Source organism: Ostrinia furnacalis, unplaced genomic scaffold (assembly GCF_004193835.3).
Source record: "Ostrinia furnacalis isolate ACB-3 unplaced genomic scaffold, ASM419383v2 OfSCF0434, whole genome shotgun sequence".
Classification (NCBI taxonomy): domain Eukaryota; kingdom Metazoa; phylum Arthropoda; class Insecta; order Lepidoptera; family Crambidae; genus Ostrinia; species Ostrinia furnacalis.
Genome location: NW_021130673.1, coordinates 134,332 through 156,139, shown reverse-complemented (window position 1 = coordinate 156,139; position 21,808 = coordinate 134,332). Strand labels below are relative to the sequence as shown.

The 21,808-nt window shown below is 41.8% G+C and overlaps 1 protein-coding gene across 2 annotated transcripts in view; it reads right to left on the bottom strand.

The window, feature by feature from the left end:
* Positions 1 to 21,808, bottom strand: part of LOC114364710 (uncharacterized) — a 93,915-nt gene that overhangs the window by 570 nt on the left and 71,537 nt on the right. Inside the window, exons 25-26 of one of the 2 annotated variants that reach the window (XM_028320991.1) lie at positions 18,640 to 18,724; positions 1,339 to 1,509 (exon numbers count right to left, since the gene is read on the bottom strand). In XM_028320991.1, coding sequence (XP_028176792.1) covers positions 1,339 to 1,509; positions 18,640 to 18,724 — 256 coding nt within the window. Of the gene's footprint in view, positions 1 to 1,338; positions 1,510 to 18,639; positions 18,725 to 21,808 lie in introns of those variants that run through there. The other variant, XM_028320998.1, reaches the window with a different exon arrangement.

The window sequence follows — 21,808 nt, the reverse complement described above, 5'->3', positions numbered from 1 at the left end:
GGTCCATGAGGCTGAGACTGAGCCACCTTAACAGTTAGCTGAACTGCCTTAGAAGTCCCTGAGCCACACAGGTTAACAGGTCTCTGAGCTACAATACAGGCCACTGAGCTACCTTACAGGTCACTGAGCTATCTTACTGGTCCCTGACCTCACCTTTAATGTCGAGGTCTCCGAGCTACCCATACAGGTCACCAAGCAGTAACCCAGGTCACTGAGTAACTAACTATACAGGTCCATGAGCCACCATACAGGTCACTGAGCTACCATACAGGTCACCAAGCTGCTTCAACTGGTCACTGAGCTACTTCTAGATCACTAAGCTGCTATACAGGTCCCTTAGCTGCATACAGGTCCCTGAGCTACTTCAAGATCACTAAGCTACCATACAGGTCCCTGAGCTACTCCAACAGGCCACCGAGCTCACCTTGAATGTCGAGGTGGCTGACCAGGTCCCTGAGCTACTCCAACAGGTCCCTGAGCTACTCCAACAGGCCACCGAGCTCACCTTTAATGTCGACGTCTCCGAGCTACCCATACAGGTCACCAAGCAGTGACCCAAGTCATTGAGTAACTAACTACACAGGGCAATTAGCTACAATACAGGTCTCTGAGCTACCATACAGCTCACCTGTAATGTCGAGGTGGCTGGCCATCGCCGGCGCGCGCGCGAACTCCGGCAGCATCTTCCGCAGCGTCTCCACCGGCACGACTAACACGCTGCCGTAGTCCATGAAGCACACCTTCGCTAACTTCGAACCTGGTAGCTGCTCCAATAGGACCGCTCGGGACAAGCCGAGCTGATATAAAGGTTCATGGGCTACCATACTGGTCCTTGAGTTACCGTGCTGGTCCCTGGGCTAACTTGCAGGTCACTAAGCTACTTCTAGGTCACTAAGCTACCATAAAGGTCCCTGAGCTACCATATAGGCCACTGATAAGTGACCCAGGGCACTGAGCTACCTTCCTGAGCTACCATACAGGTCCCTGAGTATCTATACTGGTTCCTGAGCTACCATACAGGCCAATGAGCAACGACCTAGGGCACTGAGTAACTACACAGGGCAATTAGCTATCTTACAGGTCACTGAGTAACTATACAGGGCAATGAGCTCTCAAACAGGTCACTGAGTATCTATACAGGTCCACCGAGCTCACCTTGAATGTCGAGGTGGCTGACCAGGTCCCTGAGCTACTTCAGCAGGCCACCGAACTCACCTTTAATGTCGACGTCTCCGAGCTACCCATACAGGTCACCGAGCAGTGACCCAAGTCACTGAGTAACTAACTACACAGGGCAATTAGCTACAATACAGGTCTCTGAGCTACCATACAGCTCACCTTGAATGTCGAGGTGGCTGGCCATCGCCGGCGCGCGCGCGAACTCCGGTAGCATCTTCCGCAGCGTCTCCACCGGCACGACTAACACGCTGCCGTAGTCCATGAAGCACACCTTCGCTAACTTCGAACCTGGTAGCTGCTCCAATAGGACCGCTCGGCACCATAGTGGCTCTGAAAGAGAAGATTTGGGCCGAGTTTCTAGTATAGTTGTTTCAATGAGGGCTATCGTTTTAGCGCTCACCAGTTAGCGCCACTGTAGAGTAAGGTCCTGTCACTTGCTAGTAGCGAAGACAGTGGCGCCAACTTGTGAGCGCTAAAGTGGTAGGAGGACTATCGCATTTGCACTCATCAAGATGGCGCCACTGTAGAGTAAGGTCCTGTCAATCGCCAGGGGTGCCAACTGTTAAGTATAAAAACGATAGCCCTCATTCACCAAGGCGAGTGAGCTTTACATATGTGGTGGCTCGCTACTGTTTGTTTACTAGTAGTAAGTAGTAAAGCTCACTCGCCTTCGTGAGTTGCAAGAATATTGGATTTAAGTTGCAAGATTGGATTAAGAATAAGGATTGAATTTTAAAATATTTTTTTCTTCCAGCAACTGAGGGCCTAGTGGGAGTTTATGTCAAACGCATTCGATATCGACTGCGTTAAAAATACATGAAGTTTTTTTCAATAAAAATAGTGAAAGATTTATTTGTTTATTTACGAAATTATTTAACTTAGCCAGCAGTGGACGTCTTTCGGCTGAAACGAACGAACGAACGAAGCTATAACTAGGTATGTCTTATGAAAGGATAAATAAAACGTCTTCAATTTTTCCCAAATATCTGTGTTGAAGATTCAGGCGTGGAAACTAATTTTTTTACGAGATACATAGTAATATAAAAAATACAAATAATAAGCTGGTCTTGCTAGTCCATATAAAGTCTAACGTCCGTATTCACAAACATCACTATCAGTTCTCACAGTGCGCGTGGACGCACAGGGTGACACACGAACCAATCACAGAGCTGTGCGTTCGATTTGCTGCTTCACTTAAGCTAGCATCGTTTGTGAATACGGGCGTAAGTCTGATGAGTTTAAATAAACACAGACGCTGCTTTTAAGTTGTTTAAAGAAATGGTATCTAGAAAAAAATATAAGCTGAAAGACACTAGGTTTCATAAATTAAAATCGAAAATTAAACGCCTATCAAAACTCCCAAAACAAGCTTAACAACAATGGCCGCCCAAATTCCAAAAACGCGTCCAACATCAAACGAAAAATTGCAAATGGCGGATGCAGCGCGCCACAGGTGCCCAATAATTTAAACAGCCCGAAACCCTCCGAGAAATGGGTGGGGCGTGCTGTCACTGCTTTGATTTACGATACTAGCTGTACTCCGAAACGCTGTTCACGTATCTATTTGTCACCGTCGCACGTACTGACTTCTCGCTTTGCGTGAGGGGAGGGCAACATTCGAAACTTGGGTAACCCCGCTGTTAACAGCTCCGCCGCCCCTTTTGGCCCATGTCAAGCCTAGCTGACCTGCCATAGTGGGGAATGCGTGCGAGGCTACCCCTCTCTTTCACCCTTTCAGGGCATATGCAGGTCGTGTCTGTACGGAAACTGTATTGATTTATTGCTTTACATTATAATAAATAAATAAATTCTTTATTCGAGAGTAGTTTATAATTATAGAGTGATGGCGTCCATTTTGTTGAATCAAAAATGCATAGCATAGTCAATCTAGATTTTATTTTAAATATTAAAAATTCACGTTTTTGGAGCCTTTAAAATTCATTTGATTTGACATAGGCGAGGAGAAAGTAATGATATTAATATAATTTAAAAACAACATCCACATCCACTAAAGAAGAAAGATTAATATTTAAAAACATTAACGGAAATGTTGTTTTAATTTTGGAAAATGTGTTTTTACTATAAATAAACGATTATCAATAAAACGAAATCGAAAAATAGCATATAACAATATTTATAAAGAGCATAAATAAGTTTACAAAAAGAAACGAAATTTTAAAATCTGGCTAATAAGTGTAACAAAATAATAAAAATGTTGATAGAACACAAAGTGAAACTCACATGACAAATGTATGTAAATCCCTTCGCTTGTTATATTTCTTGTTGTTTGGTTAAATAAATAAATAAAAATAAAAAATAACAACAGTCAAACATCGGTACACGGTTTTGAACAAACCCACAACAATGTCACGACACGAAACGACAGCTTCGTGGACGAATAGCAACACTACAATAACTACAGTCAGAACTATCCAGTTGAAGAGGCGTAGATATTCCAATAAAAATGTAGTTCCAGATTTGTCGCGATTCAATCCCAGCGATTTTATAAAACAGGGACAAAAGGGATGGTGTAGAAACATCTTCCAGTTAGGCGTGAAGTATTTATAATGGTTTTCATCTTCCTCTTGGTCAGAATCGTCAATTGGATTGAAAATCCGATCCAAATTTACAGGATCTCTGTAATTCGGTGGCGTGGGGGGAGGCGTGAAATCGTCATAATCAATGTCCATGTTCATCGTTTTAAATATCACAGTTTGTTTATAATACACTCGAAAGTATATCAAATATCAAACACAACTTCACAAAACAAAACCGAGCACAACTGAAAAGCACAGTGCAGCGTGCATCGAATGCAACAACGTTATGGCACCCGGCAAGCTTCCTACCCTAGTCTAGACCCCAGCCGCTGTATTGATTTATGCGCCGCACCCTTCAACCCCTTCCTCCCACCCCCTCCCCCTCCAATCCCAGCTCAAACTATCCCCCCACCCCTCATGCGTGCGCAGATTTGTTTTCCACCCCTCCCGATGCAAGCTTTCACCCCCTTCCATCCCCCCTCTCCAATCTCAGCTCAAACTATCCCCCCACCCCTCCTGATGCAAGCAAGGACATTCTGGACACAGGGTGGTGAGGCGGTCTCCCCACCTTCCGAAGCAATCTAGAACTATCTGGGTTCTGAAGGGGTGGTGAATCGGTCTCCCCACTCCACTCCATCCCAGCTCAAACTATCCCCCCAACCCTCATGCGTGCGCAGATTTATTTCTACCCCTCTCGATGCAAGCAAGGACATTCTGGACACAGGGTGGTGAGGCGGTCTCCCCACCTTCCGAAGCAATCTAGAACTATCTGGGTTCTGAAGGGGTGGTGAATCGGTCTCCCCACTCCACTCCATCCCAGCTCAAACTATCCCCCCAACCCTCATGCGTGCGCAGATTTATTTCTACCCCTCTCGATGCAAGCAAGGACATTCTGGACACAGGGTGGTGAGGCAGTCTCCCTACCCTTCGATGAAATCTAGGACTACATGGGTTCTGAAGGGGTGGCGAATCGGTCTCCCCACTCCACTCCATCCCAGCTCAAACTATCCCCCCAACCCTCATGCGTGCACAGATTTGTCTACCACCCCTCCCGATGCAAGCAAGGACATTCTGGACACAGGGTGGTGAGGCGGTCTCCCTACCCTTCGATGAAATCTAGGACTACCTGGGTTTTGAAGGGGTGGTGAGGCGGTCTCCCCACCCCACTCCATCCCAGCTCAAACTATCCCCCCACCCCTCATGCGTGCGAAGATTTATTTCTACCCCTCTCGATGCAACAAGGACATTCTGGACACAGGGTGGTGAGGTGGTCTCCCCACCCTTCGATGAAATCTAGGAATATCTGGGTTCTGAAGGGGTGGTGAATCGATCTCTCCACCCCACTCCATCCCAGCGCAAACTATCCACCCAACCCTCATGCGTGCACAGATTTGTCTACCACCCCTCCCGATGCAAGCAAGGACATTCCGGACACAGGGTGGTGAGGCGGTCTCCCCACCTCCCGAAGCAATCTAGGACTACCTGGGCTCTGAAGGGGTGGTGAATCGGTCTCCCCACCCCACTCCATCCCAGCTCAAACTATCCCCCCACCCCTCATGCGTGCGCAGATTTATTTCCACCCCTCTCGATGCAAGCAAGGACATTCTGGACACAGGGTGGTGAGGTGGTCTCCCCACCCTTCGATGAAATCTAGGAATATCTGGGCTCTGAAGGGGAGATGAATCGGTCTCCCCACCCCACTTTCCCCGGGATTCTATAATTAGCGCCATGAGAGGCTGCATCGATTTATGGAAAATTTTCGTACATCACGATAACAAAGGAATGTAACATTATGGTTAGGTTGTACCATCTTACTTTGACAAAAGTCAAAAATCTGTCAAACTCCATACAAAAAGCAACGGTTACGGTTAAAATATGGTGGTGCAACTCAGCCTAATAAAAGTCAAAAATGATAGATTTTGTACTGATAATATCACCAATACAGCAGTTAAATGTTAATTTAGTAAAGATATAAAGAAACTCACCGCATATCTTTGTGACGCGCCCCGCGACGCATCGACAGCCCTAGNACCCCCTTAATGCTTCCTACTGCAACTAGACAACTTTGAAGATACGACTTTGTTCTTGGGACCCGTCGATGTAGTTATTTATATTTTTTTCTATTGACCTAAAAAGGAAAGAATAATTTGTAAATAAATAAATGATTATTTAAATTTAAGTATGGTTATTTATTAAATATTTTTAAGAAAGCCTATGAGGACTTATTTAACAAACCCATCATAATAGTGGATTGGACATTTTGGGAATTGGACGTTTCGGGAACTGGACATTCCAGGAATTGGACATTTCGGGAATTGGACATTTTGAGAATTTGACATTTTGGGAATTGGACATTCCGGGAATTGGACGTTTTGAAACCGTTGGACATTTTGGGAATTGGACATTCTGAACCTGAAGGGACTCGCCTTAATACCTCGTTTACCTCCGCGGAGCCATAAAGCTTCGTGTTGCTGTTGAAACGTTCTATCGTTGATAGCTACCTATTCTCGTCCTTACCGAGTAGTGCATGTGATATTCATCCCGAACCTGTGGTAGCAATCCTGCTGCCACTCTTCCTGAACTTCACACCCCCTCGCCCCGTAGGTCCAACGCCTTTTCCCAAGTGGTCGCGCTCACTATCGAGGCTTCGGTCCCTGGCTCGAGCTAATCGGACCACATCCTATCCTACCCCCCTAGTTATAAGTATCCAAACTAACACTCGCTAAACCTCGTAGGGGAGACCTAGGAGAGTTGTGACAGAGGTAAGTTGTGACAAGGACGATTTCTCCTTACTTAATATAGTTAGAAAGGTGGTAAAAACGCTTTTTTGTCGCTTTTAAGACGCTCTTCTTGACTAAGTACCTGCGGGAGGCGCAAGAGGCACGGTTAAGTAAATATGACGTCTGTGTACAAAAAAATGCGAAAAGTAAGTTTTTCTTCAAAATTTTATTTCAATTTATATCATGTTTTAGTATATGTGCACTGTTGTGTTATTTTTTCCCAAGTTGCATGGTTATTCAGGTCTCAAAATGTAGCACTGATCATTTGTGTGCGCATCGTGTTTAGAAAACAAAAATTATTATTCGAACCAAGTCGTCATTTTAAACACCTAGGAGAGTTGTGACAGGCTGTCACAACTCTCCTAGCTTACTGAATTTTTCTGATGGGCCATTCCCACGATGTTTTTAGATGTTTTTTGTGTGTTAGTAGGTTCATAATTTGTATAATTGCATGCTGCTACTTTTTTGATTCAGTATGCCTAATAACTATACACGAAAGCCATATAGAGGAACTGTTTGCTAGATTCGAAATCTAGGACCTGGCTTATAAAGTGATTAGGTTAAAGGGTTAAAGTTACAGTAAGTTACTTACAATCTAAACTTGTAAATAAATTAAGTTATTGTAAATTAACTAAAATTGTAAATCTAAATAATAGTAAATCTATTTAATATATTATATTAAGAAGAAAGAGGCTTATCAAGTAAACCCAGAAGGCGAAGCTCCATCTATGGATTTTACCACCGCGACTATTTTATTTTTAAACTTCACACCCCCTCACCTCGTAGGTCCAACGCCTTTCCCTAGTGGTCGTACTCACTATCGAGGCTTCGGTCTCTGGCTTGAGCTAACGAACCACATCCTGCCCCCCTAGTTATAAGTATCCAGACTAACACTCGATAAACCTCGCACAGGGCGCCGCCCCTCTCGCGGATACGAAAGCTAGCTAACGGGACGCGAACCGGGCGCGTCGTTATTCCTCTTGTTGTAATTAGTAAATTGTGATATAACTTGTAAAGTACTCGTAAACTTGCTCATTATTAAACGATAGCGATTTAGAGTCAGTGAAACTAGAATAAGTGAACTATTGTGGAACCCGAATTATAAGTGCCATTGTGTTATTGATTGTGCGTTTCCTTGGTCGAATATCCCTGTAGGCATCCTGGATAGGTACACATCCCTCATCGCAGAAGGCGAACTGGGACTTAGTACTAAACAGCGGGGTGTCAGACTGAGCTAGCTTAGACGCCCCGTTGCATCTTAACATAAATTTCGTAGGAAACTGATGCACCCATACACGAAACTGATGCACCCATACACAAAGATAATAATTTTTATAATAATCAGGCGACAATACTCGAACGCTTTGAGCGACAAATAGAAAACACTGGCATTAATCGTCAAAATCATTATACAGAAATGGACAAGAAAATCCATGTAGTTGTTTAGGTATCTCATTTCGGTTTTACTGATTGACCCAAACAAGGCGCACCGGGGATGGTGGAAGAAACTTTCCTGTACAGGGACAAAATAGTAGTAATACACCGGTTTAGGTGCTTGGTTATCAGTGTTTGGTTCAAAAGCCGCCGAATTTGCAGCCATTTTGGATCACTTCACAAAAAAAACTGAAGAAACAGCCACCACGTGTTGTATTCAACAAGCACTGCTTTGGAATGGCGTGAGCCGCGCGCTACAGGTATTTCGGGGGAAGCAGAGGGGTAGAAGGGCAGGGGCACTCTCCTCACCCCGCGGGGTGAAATCTAGGTCTATCTAGGAGCTGTATTGATTTATTGACATGCGCAACAGGCACCCCCCGGATCGGGGGAAGGGAGGGGTGCGGTGTTAACAGGTAACGGGGAGGGTAGTCCCGGATGGGTATTAATAGAATCTAGTGGAGCTGTATCGATTTATTTGCCAATCCCATGACAATGTTCTTAACACATTTGACAATAATTCTTACAAGACAAGTATTACTAACGCTTTAAAATAATACTACAAAGATAAACACATATAATACAGTACTATACATACATAATGTACTTATTACATTTATTAATTATAAACATTTTAAGACATATCTACATACTCATAAACCAAAAACGATATGAACAAGAATGCAATAATTTTACCGAAGAAAGGGACACATTGGACACATTTAACAAGGAACAAACTGCAGTTGACGAGTATGATCAGAAATATTAACAGCAACTGGTAGAAGAATGTCGCAATGGTTACGAAGACTCGCGGATTTGTTTTATCGTCGCTGTAAAACCAAAAACAAGGGCAAGTATCTTTCAGCAATAGGGAATTAATTAAATTATTATTTTTTTGCGATGCGTTTACATGTTTATCGAAGAATGCTACTAGAGGGCACAATTCGATCGGTTGACTGCGCATTATACATGGGCACGTCCCCTCATTGAATGGTGGTACGTTACTGCTTTCGCCTTTCATAGCATCTGAACTAGCTTCCGCCTTCATGGCATTAATATCTGCTCTGGCTTCCCTCTCCATGAAATCAGATTCACTATCCCATCCATCCTCCTGCTCCACAGTAATAGAATAAGGTAAATTGGCTTCTTGATCGGCAATGGAACCAGCAGCCATGGCATATGCACTGGCTTCCGCCATCATGGCAACGATATCTGCTCTGGCTTCCCGCTTCATGAAATCAGATTCACTATCCCATCCATCCTCCTGCTCCACAGTATTATAATCAGGTAAATTGGCTTCTTGATCGGCAATAGAACCAGTAGCCATGGCATCTGCACTGGCTTCCGCCATCATGGCATCGATATCTGCTCTGGCTTCCCCCTCTATGAAATAAAATTCACTATCCGATCCATCCTCCTGCTCCGCGATATCAGAATCAGCTAAATTGGCTTCTTGCTTCACGGGAATGGAACCAGTAACAGTGGTTTTTGGATCCATGGTATTAGGCCTCAGCCTCGAACTTAGCGGGCAGCGGGGCGGCGGCGGCGGCGGCGCGGGAGCGGGGCGGGCAACGCAGACCCGTTCTCGAAACCAGCGGGCAGCTCGCGCGGCGCTTTAGCGGCGAAGTGTTGTGTTCGGGGTTGTGTTGTCGAGATATTTGTTTTTATTCGCGAACGAAATGTCTGAACAACGGCGACAATTTTATTTCGATTCAAATTTATTCCTTACGCTCGATTTATTGAGGGCAAAAGAAGGAGTGCGCTGCGCCCGCTCGTTGCCCGCTCCCTCGCCGCTGCCCGCTCGTTGCCCGCTCCCGCGCCGCTGCCGCGCCGCTGTTTTCGAGAACCGGTCTATTTGATTTTACGCATAAGATCCTGCCGCTCCCGCCCCGCCGCCGCTCCCGCGCCGCTGCCCGCTAAGTTCGAGGCTGAGGCCTTAAGATCAGTATCTGAGCTAGTTTCTTGCTCGACACTATTTGAATCAGTAGCTGCATTAGCATCCCCCTCCATTGCAACTGCATCAGTATTTACACTGAGTGCTTCCTCCATAGCTACAGAACTTGATTTTTCCTTAGCTTCTGGCTCCATAGCAAATTCAAAATGGATGACAGTAAACACTGGGACGACGCGGCCGGCGTGCAATATGCAACAGTTAGCTGCGAGCGAAGTCTAGGGACTGACATGCGCGGGAGAAATCATGCGTGGGGTGATACGCGGGGAGACACCCAAACTCCCCCTCCCCTTGCGAAATCTAGGGCACCTCTAAAAGCTGTATTGATTTATTTATGACTTGCGCGATACGCGCTTTCAGGTGATATCCCCCCACCCCCTATCCTTGTTAGACCAAAATAATTATCATAAACGTGATATGACAAAATCATACCCAGTAAATATGGAAAAAATATTTAAGACGAAGATTCTGATAGATTTTTTTTTAACAAAGGCAACAAGTAAGATGAAGATTCTGATAGAATCAATAAGTATTTTTGTAAGAAAAAGAAAAATTTTACTATCGACATACAATATAGAAAACAATTGCTCACCTGGGTCATCCAAAGAACACAAATGCACAAACTGAACCGAAAAAACTTTCATAATGTAAAATTAATAATGAAAATCGTGCGAAAGATCGGTGCGGCCAACCACGTCATAGTACACTCTCCAGTAAGAATACGCAGAGAACGCAATGAACAGCATTATGTAGAAGCAATGGTCGCGGCCGACGCGCAAGTTGAATTGGAAATCCATGATGGCTGACGGTCTAGGATGACACTAGTTTCTGTTGTCTAAGACACCAGTTGCGCTTCGAACGTGTGATGCCTCTGGCGCGGGGAGAGCGTTTGCGTTTTCCCAGATCCCTTTCCCCCCTCCCTCTCGTCTCGAATCTAGAGCGTTCTATGTACAGTCGGCGTCGGACTAAATTGTAGGAAAAGAGCACCTATTGCAAAGGAATAAAGATTGCTGTGCGGTAGTCTGTACACGATAAATCGATACAGGTAGATTTATGACCTGCGCTCAACGCTCGACTACGTCCCTCTTACCAATCACCCCCTGAAAATCTAGGGTCCCTGGCAAGTACCTATTACGTAATAATATGCAATTTGAAAATGCAGAAATAAAACGGATTCTAGAAAAAACAATGATATACAGAAAAATAAAAAAACAGCGGTGTATGAAGTCTGGACGAAAAGATCTTAAAAAAACGCAAGTTTTAAAGTCCCATTTTTGCAATTAGTTCTATTAAAAAAAATCGTAATATTATTTGAAATAAATAAATAATTCTATTATATTCTACTTACCTATTTACTGCGTTGAGTGTCGAATTTAGTGTCTAATAGGCATGTCAGGACAATCACAAACCAACGATATGCGGGAGTTCACTCTATATATTGTTGGTTTTTTTGGTGGTGCTGGTTTAATCTCATCCCCATTCTGACGCTGAACATGTTCCCAAAGCAGGTCGACCAGCCCATTCTGGACATATTCCCAAAGCTGGACGACCATCCATTTGAATGGTGTAATCTGTTTAAAAAACATAGTCTATGAGGTGGTTTCCGAGTAAACGATGATAGATTTGGTTAATTAATTAATCTTATTTTTTTCCCAAAAGGTCCAAAAACAATTGACTATTCAGTAAAAATAAGAAGTCGGGCAAATACAGGTAATATTTCAAAATTACCTATCCGCGTATCGCGTTAAAACCTCTTTAAGTTAATTCTATTATGCAACGCGAATGTTTAAAATTAATTGTTTTTAATAATTAAAAATCATCATCATCAATCATCTACAGCCCTTTACAGTCCACTGCTGGACTATGAGCCTCCTCCACTATAGTGGAGGGTTTTGCCATAATCTCCACGCTTGGCAGGCGGGTTGGAGATCGCAGTTTAAAAGATTGATGTTTTTCAGAGAGCGCTGCTGCCCATTCTCTGTTTGATGTGTAGTCCCTAAGTCGCCTCTTACGACACCCGCGGGAAGAGTAGGGGTTGGTGACAAATGTATTCTACTCTGCCATCACCACACGGCTATTATTAAAAATCATACTTTAACAGAACTAACACTATTTTATGCTACCAAAAAGCCTTGCCTTATTTGATCATTCATCATAGATAAATATTTAGCGCAAAAAATTCGCTGTTGCATAAACAAGCAAAATCTAAACACCTCAAATGAAAAAGTATTTATACTTTTATTTTTGCAAATAGGCTTTATACACGTCCCAGTATTAACCCTACCACTGCTTCGGGACAATAAATGGGCCAGTGCTGAGAAGAAGCAGCAAGAAACTCAGTCGCTATTGTGTTAGTAACACTAGCTTAATACTATTTCTTTTTCTGCTTAGCGCGAAGGTAAACTAGTAAATAATTCTGGCATATTCGCCTTATGTACCATTTTTTGTCATTAAAAATTAAATAAATATTTTACTAAATTACAATTTCAATCTATCGTCAAAATACTCAGAAACCACTTACCACATACGTGTTTGTGATATACCACAAGACCTGATAGAAGCACCATGTCAATTCTAGTCCACCAAGCCACCAGTACCCCATAAATGTGGCGAGTAGTTTTACAAACATGAAAAACTGGTCACGGTTCATTTTGCAAACTAAATAAATGAATACAAGTCGCAACAACACAACAGCAAGATGGCTGTAATAAAACTGTCGGGAACGAAAACATTCCCCCATCTCCCCCCTATCCGCTCATCTAGGGTTTGCTCGGGTTAGGGTTGCCAGGTATCCGGGGCCTTGTCCGACCAAGTATTCTCTTGTCCGGCTTTTTATATGTGGTTGCCACGCTAGTCGCAAGTCGAGGCATAGAAAAAATCACACTTGGGCGAAGATGATAATTGAATCTTCTTCTTGTCATGTCGACAACAAACCTACACAGCGTCGGCCTAAAACTACGCCCACAAGAATGGCGTTGTCAGTAGTCTTCATTAAATCTTCTTGCATGCAGTTGTTTGGGCACACAGGGAACGACAGCATGTGCTTCGTCGACTGAGGAACAAAACCACACCTGCACTACAAGTTTGAGACATCCAAGAAGTTGAATTTATGTAAATACGTCTTAGTACTCGAGCTAGATACTAATTGTCCAGCTTTTACGGTAAAATGTCCGGCCAAATTGAACACTGAGTCCGGCTTGTGTTTTTGGACCTGGCAACCCTAGCTCGGGTACCTGTATCGATTATAAAATATTAGGGCATGCGCTTTGATCGTCCCCCGCCCCCCCTCTATCTGTCTTGTCTATGCCAGCGGTACTCAAAAAGCTGGACCATCCTTCCCACTGCCTCTGTCTGTTTATGCCAGCGGTTCTCAAAGGCTGGAACCCAAATAAAAAAAAAGTGCGCGTCACCCTTACAGGGGGCAACTGGGAATTTATTTACATAACGACACAGTCTGTCTGTACAGCGCCCCTAGCGGAAACTTTCAAGAACTAAAATCTTTTAATTTTTTTTTAACTCGCTCGCACGTTTGATGTAAACTCACACTAAGCCCTCTGAACGCGATAGTCAAAAACTACAGGTTTCCATACGATATTCGTAAATTGTAAGTCTATTTATTGATAGTGGGGGACGCTGGGAATTTTTGTGAACAAATTCCCAGACGCCCCGGATATTTTTGTGAACAAATTCCCAGACGCCCCGGGACTTTTTGTGAACAAATTCCCAGACGCCCCCCTAGGGGCAAATGATGTGATGTCGGTGTGTATTACAGGAAAATGAGTGGGAAGTGGAAAGATCCCTGCCGATCTATTAATAGCATACTCTAGAAGCTTTATTGATTTTATGTCGAGACGGATATTATGGACGGCACGTGTACAAAAAAAGGAAAACCAACACGATTATTATCACAAAGTAAGAGTAGCAATAAGGGTCATAGACGTGGTGCAGTTAGAGCACCCGCCCGAATAGCACCTGCACGAACAGCTAGCCTAGTCCATAAACCCAGATGCAGGAGCAATTTTTTTCAGGTGACATTAGAGTTTATGCAGTTGTAATAATACATGCTAATTTGTAACAAAAATAGGTAGTCGGATGTACTGTAGTCTGTAGTCAGCGTCAAATAGTTCGTGTCACCCAAAGTGGCCAAACATTTGACTACAACATTATTTCAATTGTGACAAAGACGTGTTGCGAACTTCTTGGCCACTTTGGGTGTCACGAACTATATGGCGCTGACTGTACAAACTTAGCCTAGGCGCAGACCACCGACTTAGTTGGCCGATAGCTGGGCCCGATTTTAATTGAAGAATCGGCCGATACCAAATCGGCGTAATGTGTGCACTTTCATACATCTCCATACTGATTAACAGCCCGATCCAACTACAATCGGCAACCTAAAAGTCGGTGGTCTGCGCCTAAGCTTAGGCCCAAAACAGACGGTGAAATGCAACTGCTAGTTACTTTTGAGTTGCATCTAAGTTTCTGCCATAGCGTCCGTTGAGAGACCACACATGACGCGACCAGTTTGAAACTTTCAGTTTCAGTTTCATTCATCAGAATCATAAGAAAGTTGCAGTTGCGTTTCACCGTCTGTTCTGGGCCTTAGGTGTGTTTGACTTACTTGGGGTAGCCCAACACCGGGAACCGCACCTCCAACCGTTTTATTGTATTAATAATAAAAGTATTGAGCCCGGCGATTGACATGTAAGTCAACGTGAGAATAACCAGAAAAATCAAGCACAAAACGTTGAAGAAATCTATGATTTTATGCAATCTGGGCCGGTGAACACGAAGCGCTGTTAGCAGCATTAATTTATGTGCGACACCCTTGACGTAATAATCGTACGGGTTACACTGTACGTAAACTGCGATATTTAATACTTTGATATCGGACTGCATTGCAAGTTAATATCTTTAAAATTCGTCTAGAAACGTGCGACAAGACTCGTGAGGCAATGGCGTTCGAAACTGAACTAGAGCACATGCGCGGGCTTGACAGAATTTGAGGGGGGAGGAAGGGGAAGGGGATGGGGAATTTTCATTCCCTTACCCCTCGCGAAATTGAGCATCGATCTGAGCTACCTGATCAGTAAACAACCTCTCCCCTTTCCCCCCTAGCAGTGAAATTGTTTCGATTGCGCCTCTCTAAGGCCGAGTTGCACCACCTTGTTTTAACCGTAAAAATAACAATAAACGGTGCTTTTTGTATGGAGTTTGACAGATTTTTGACGTTTGTCAAAGTTAAAGTAAGATGGTGCAACCCAGCCTTACTCTAGCTTTGCTACCTAGCGTTTTCTCTTACTCAATCCTAGTTTAGCTTTGTTGGGTTTCTTTAGGGCACATTTTTATGTAAACATTTTTTTCTAGACGATATTTGAAGGTGGAGGTGCTGTTTTAATACCTCACATTAAGGATGTAGAAAGAACGCCATTTTGGCGTATGATTTGTGAATTTTTAACAGGTCTGTCATTGAATGCTCAGTGAGACAGTGATATTCAGTGAATATTAATGAATTTTTAAATAATCGAGCTACTTTATGAATGAATTATTAAATAATCGAGCTACTTACTCAGATGGAAGAGCAGTCGCCCGACAAGCGTTAAGTCGTGGGTTCGATTCCCGCCTAAGGCAGTTCGATTTTTACAAGTTGTTTATTTAAAATTTAGTTTGAGAAGCGACTAATCGCTAAGAAATTTTAATAACTGAATGAATTATTCGAATTAAAAAAACTTAAAATTTAGTTCAGTAGGAAAATCGGGGAGCCAATAAGTAAGCCAAATCTAAATGATAATTTTATGTAATTAACACAATTCTACAAAACAATTTTACTAACCATACAGGAATGGTATTCCTTTAGAAATAAAAACATAATTCAATGTTATCATGGTAAATTAGACTTCTACTTGGACAAAATAAAAACTATTTTTAAATATAATCATGACGATTACACTACGCTATCACGGCTTCTTCGATGAAATTGTTGAACATCGCATTTAGCAGTTTAATGAAATCAACTTTGAGTCTTGCGGTCTACAAATAAAAAACAAATTGGTTAAAAATATATTCAATTTTAATTAAAATATGTATTTCATTTTACGACTGGGTTTGTTGGATGCGCGCCACGATATTATCGGCGTTTTATCGATTTTATTTATTCTGCTAACCAACCAGTGGAGGTCAAATTAGTCCCGGGGAAAGTTAAACTGTCATTGGACCCGCAACGAAATTTATCAGAAGAACATAGGAGGAGTTCGGAGTTATGGTTCGACTTCCCTCCAGTGCAGAGTAGTTGGTCAGCGACATGTTTCTCCATTTGTCCGTGGCGTATCCCGTGGCATTTGATTCTAACGTGGTTCGCATTCTAACCACCATGATTGGCATAATATTCAATCGTGGCGCGTATCCTAAGCACCCTGTTTAAAGCTAGTTTTCTATATTCAATCCTGATCCAAATCTGTTTGTCATCTGTATGTTTTTGGTTTAAATATCTGCGGTTTTTGGTTAAAATATCTGCGGTTTTCGATGTTTTTACATTTTAATCTATACTAATATTATAAATGCGAAAGTAACAAATAAGAGTAAGAAAATAAAAAATATGAGTCTAATATTTTGTAATTATATTATCTGTCTGATAGACAAATAATTGAAATTTATTTATCTACCCTATTAAATTTGACAATTGAAATCCGGATTTGGACAAAGATTCAATATGGGAAACGGGCTTAAGTAAATAAAATAACATCAGTCTTCTTACCAACAACATAGTAGTGTCGCGAAAAAAAGCAGTCAAATTGCACAAAATCATTGAGAAATGGCCGCTTACAGACGCGAGGATATGCTCGCACACAGCGCACATGTTGGTTTCGATAGGTTCGGACGCAATATGGCCGCCGGAGTGCCGTGATAAGGGGGGTGGGAGGCAAGGGGATGCGAGGTATCCACCTCCCCCTTCGATGGTTTGGAATCTCCATTGATTTATGACCTGCGCGCTATTTCGACTCTGTTGGCACGAGTTACTGTTTTAAGTGTACATACGCCCGTATTCACAAACATTACTGTGCGGTCTCACAGTGCGCGTGGACGCATAGGACGAACCAATCACAGAGCTCTATTCGCTGTGCGTTCGATTTGCTGCTTCACTTAAGCAAGCATCGTTTGTGAATACGCGTAAGCTTCATGAATCACTATGTATTGTTTAACAATTATTACGAAATACGTCATTTTTATTTGGTGCCATATTTGTGGAAACTATCGGGACGTTTATCTATGGGCATTTTATGTCATGTGAGTACGACGGACGAAAAATGCTATTGCTTATTGGCTCCCCGTTTCTTTTATAATTTAACAATGTATAAAAGGACATTGAGTGAGAAAAAGTTTGACCTAACTAATAAATCATAACGTAGGATTTAGAATTTCAAATTTTTAAAAGAGGGTTATAAAAGGTTACTAAAGAGTATTAAAATAAGTATACACAAAAATGTGCTTTATTGTTTTACACAAGACAAAAACAAGAAATACGAATATACTTACCAAGAAATAAGTTTGGGCGCATTAGAAAATTCAAAACTGAAAGTTTCCGAAAAATTTTCTAATTTGGGAAAAGTAACCCGTTCTCTACGGATTTTTTAGCTAATGAGCGCAAATGTCATATGACACTGTCAAAATTGGACCAGACGAATCTGTTAGGGCAGTTACTAAAGATTCATTCAGTCTAAGTTCTAAAATAATGCTTTCCACTGCTAGTCATACCTTCTGATTCGATTACAACAGAGTAAGGAATAAAATTGGGGCAGAAAAGTTCTCGAGTGGCAACCACGGATCGAAAGACGCAGCGTGGCGTGGGCAGGCCTCCTACTAGGTGGACCGACGATCTGATGAAGGTATGAAGAAATCAAAGAAGAGGATGCGGACTGCGCAGGACCGGTCGTTATAGAAAGCCTTGGGGGCGAAGCCTTTGTCCAGCAGTGGACGTCATTAGGCTGAAAACGAAGGATTTTTTTTTATGTGACAGGAGGCAAACGAGCAGACGGATCACCTGATGGTAAGTGATTACCGTCGCCCATAGACACCCGCAGTCCCAGGGGCGTTACAGGTGCGTTGCCGGCCTTTAAGGTGAAGATACGCTCTCTTCTTGAAAGCTTGCAGGTCGTATCCGTCCGGAAACACCGCAGACGACAGTCCATTCCACAGTTTGGTTGTACGGGGCAGGAAGTTTCTAGAGAAACGTACTAAATCCTACTTCCTACTAATCCTACTAATATTATAAATTTTATTTTTTATTTTATTTATTTAATAGGACAACCAACAAGACATAGACATAAATGCGAAAGTTTGTATGGATGTCTGGATGTCAACATGTTTTTAATCTTTCACGCAAAAACTACTGAACGGATTTCGACGAAACTTTACAGTATTATTGTTTATAACCCAGAATAACATATAAGGCTATAATTTATGACTATACTTAACAAAAAAAAAATTCAATAATTAAATAAGAGGTGAGAAATATTTACAAAAAAGCGCCATCTATCAACATTGTTTTTGACGTTCGTAATTCATGCGGACGACAAGGCGTGCAACGCCATCTATCAAACGCTGTTCAAACTAAACTAACGTTCGTAAATAATATTGAAATTTTATTCAATAAAGAACTTTTATGTATTTAAATCACAGTGTAATATTGGTTAAAACGGGGTAAAACGGGGTCCACGCGCACGAATTCGCGGGCGGCCGCTAGTAGTAAAATAAAAGTACTTACTTGTAGGGGATCGTACGATGCATAGCTCTTCAAACTTGGGTAGATATGGTTCCTTGCCGATCTCGCTGCTGCAGTAGGCAGCCATCTGCAGCAAAAATGTACTTTATTAACATCTAAATATGAGGCATATTCGTTCGGATTCAATAATTAGGTTCTGTAGCATTGGTTTAAAGATGGCTTGTACTTTGAAGCAAGACATAGCTTATCTTCCGTCGCAGAGAAAATGAGGTTCAAAAGAAAAAAATATTTATTTATTTATTGTTAAAGATTTACCAACAACATAACAACCGTGCATCGTTACATTATTAGAAAGCTAGAATCTAAAAGATATTGTGGCAATAAACTCGCAGGCAGTCTGGTATTTAATATGAAATGAATAATTTGGCATAGCATTAAGACCTATTGATTCTTTAATTAAATTTTTTTATAGCATATTTCGCTTTGCTCTAAAACTATATTGGCGATAAATGACATGATTACTAAGGACGTTTTTAAGCTTAAGTTAGGAAGTACAGGATGAGTTATTATAATAAAAAAAACGTGGGAAAGGAAAAACCGTTTGGCTTCGTAATATGTTCGATTCTCGCGTAACGAAAATTAAAATATAAAACTAGCACAAGCATTCATATGAAGTCAGAATCTTTAAAGGCGAGTACAGACTAGAACATTTCTATGTTAACGTTCTTGCGAATGGTACAATACAGGTAAAATGTGTGACATTTGGTTCGTGACAGGTTGCAACACTAGACATTTCATAGAGCGGCTCGTTATTATATTACAAGTGAATGCTCTAGGTCTAGTCTATACTTATCTTTAGAGTATTATTTATTTGGTTGTAAATAGTTAACTGTGCAATCTTATGAAAATAAGTAAGTATTCAGCCATCCTTTTCACACTAAGCAAAATTTTGGTACGAGTGACAGAGCCAGATCGATCGGAACTACGTGACCAGCGTTAGAGACTCGGAATATACGCGCCATTTACGACCCTCCTTTAAAACTATAAAACTTGTTTACTGAATGAACTACGAGTATGCTGTTTCAAACGTTTGTATCCTTCTCACACAAAGCGAGATGCTAACGAGTGACAGAGCCAGAAAGATCGAAACTACGTGACTGGGGTTAGAAAATATACAGGCTCGCACTACCCTCCCTTAAACTATAAAACTTGGTAAGCCATCTTTTGGGGCACGGCCCCGCCTTTTTTATTTCTTATGCACGCCCACAGAGGGTGGGGTCGCATAATGCAGGGTTAAGATAAGAACCCATGGGTTAACCACCTGTTGTGCGACGAATTAACGATCTTACGGGAATCTTAAGGGAATAAGCTGAGAGGCGTAAATGGTTGAGAATCGATGCCGGCTTCTGAATTGAGAATTTAGCTTGAAAATGCTAATATACAGGGTGGAATTTTGTAATGCCACCTGGAGGGAAAGTACTCTTAATATTGTAGATAGAATTTTTTTCTTAAAGAAAACATTCCTTTATTTTTTAAAAGAAATAGAACTGCATTCAAAGATTTCCAAAAATTTGCTTGCCACACCCGGGAATCGAACCAACTAAAATCTGTTAAAAATTACACCTTGTATTTTTATTACATCGATCGTTAGGATTAAGTAAGGATGAAATCTCTCTAACATACTTGATAAATCAAATGAAAGGAAAACCATGAAATCTTAAATTATTTTAATTAAAATGTTACAGAAAATTGTATGGTATAGTAGTGAATTTTCGAAAATTTTTCGAAAATATTTGAATGCAGTTCACTTTATTTTCAAAAATAAAGGAATGTTTTCTTTCAGTAAAAATTTCTATCTACAGCATTAAGAGTACTTTCCCTCCAGGTGGCATTTCTATGGTCTAGTGGTAAGACCACCTGCTTCAGACGCAGAGGTCCCGGGTTCGATTCCCAGTGGGGGCAGATTTTTCTGTTCGGTTTGGTTGGTGGTAGGGCTTGTTCTAAGTCCGCCTGGCTAGCTACCACCATCTTACCTAAGTCTGTCGCTATAACAACAATGTTAACAGCATTATTGTGTTCCGGCAGTTAGAGGTAAGATAGCCAGTTCCTCCGTGGTTGAGGATTCCGGGTGAAGCTCGCTTCCACCTTCGGCCTGATCGTCACTTACCATCAGGTGAGATACAGGCCAAGAGCTTCCTCGTTATGGATTAAAAAAAAACTTAAATTCATATGTATTATCAAATCGTCTACAAAGTACTTACGTATCGGATACATTTATAACAATTACGCATCATAAATCACCGGTTCATATTGCTCTTCAAAATGGCCGCCTCACCCTTCTGCAGTTACATGCAATCGATATTTCCCGCGCTCCCCCAATGACCTGCGCTTTAGTAGCCTTAACTTTGAGCTTGACCAACGAAGGCTATCTTATTGCTATACACTATTCCGGTGATAGCGACTATCCTATAGCTATACATTATCCGGGTGGTATTAATGTAATGAAGGATGATTTAAGTAATGAAGGATTTGGATCAAGCTCAGTTAGCTACCAGACAACCCTAAACAGACTGTCTTGACGCCTTAGAACGAGGAGGGCTGACCCTAAATGAAATAGGAAAAAAAATAAGATTTCATTACGAGTATTTGAATAAAAGTATATCTAATACGTCACCGAAAAATACAATTCACTACAACAAATGTATAGTCAAACTATGTTTTATATGGGGTATGTGGGGCATCCACCCACAAGGTGGACCGACGACATCATAAAAGTAGCAGGAAGGCGCTGGATGCAGGCCGCTACCAACCGGTGATTATGGAAATCATTGGGGGAGGCCTATGTTCAGCAGTGGACGTCCTATGGCTGAAACGATGTTGATAATGTTTCATATACGTTTGTTTACTGTCATAATAATCTAGCTATGTAATTTTTTGTTATTAGTATTACAGTGAGTTGATTCGGTTTAACCGTACATTGTCGCATAGACTAACATAATATGTATTGTAAAAGTTTATAAATTCGATAAAAAGTAACAAATACTGCTGCAATATTTTTCATCCCACAGATATTCACAACTTCAATAAAATATCCAGAAAACATCTTTCAAGAAGCGCGACAATATTATGTTCCACTTGTACACCAATTTTATAAGACCCGCAAATACAATTTTCGTTTCCAACAGGAAAAACATGAACACACACATTAACA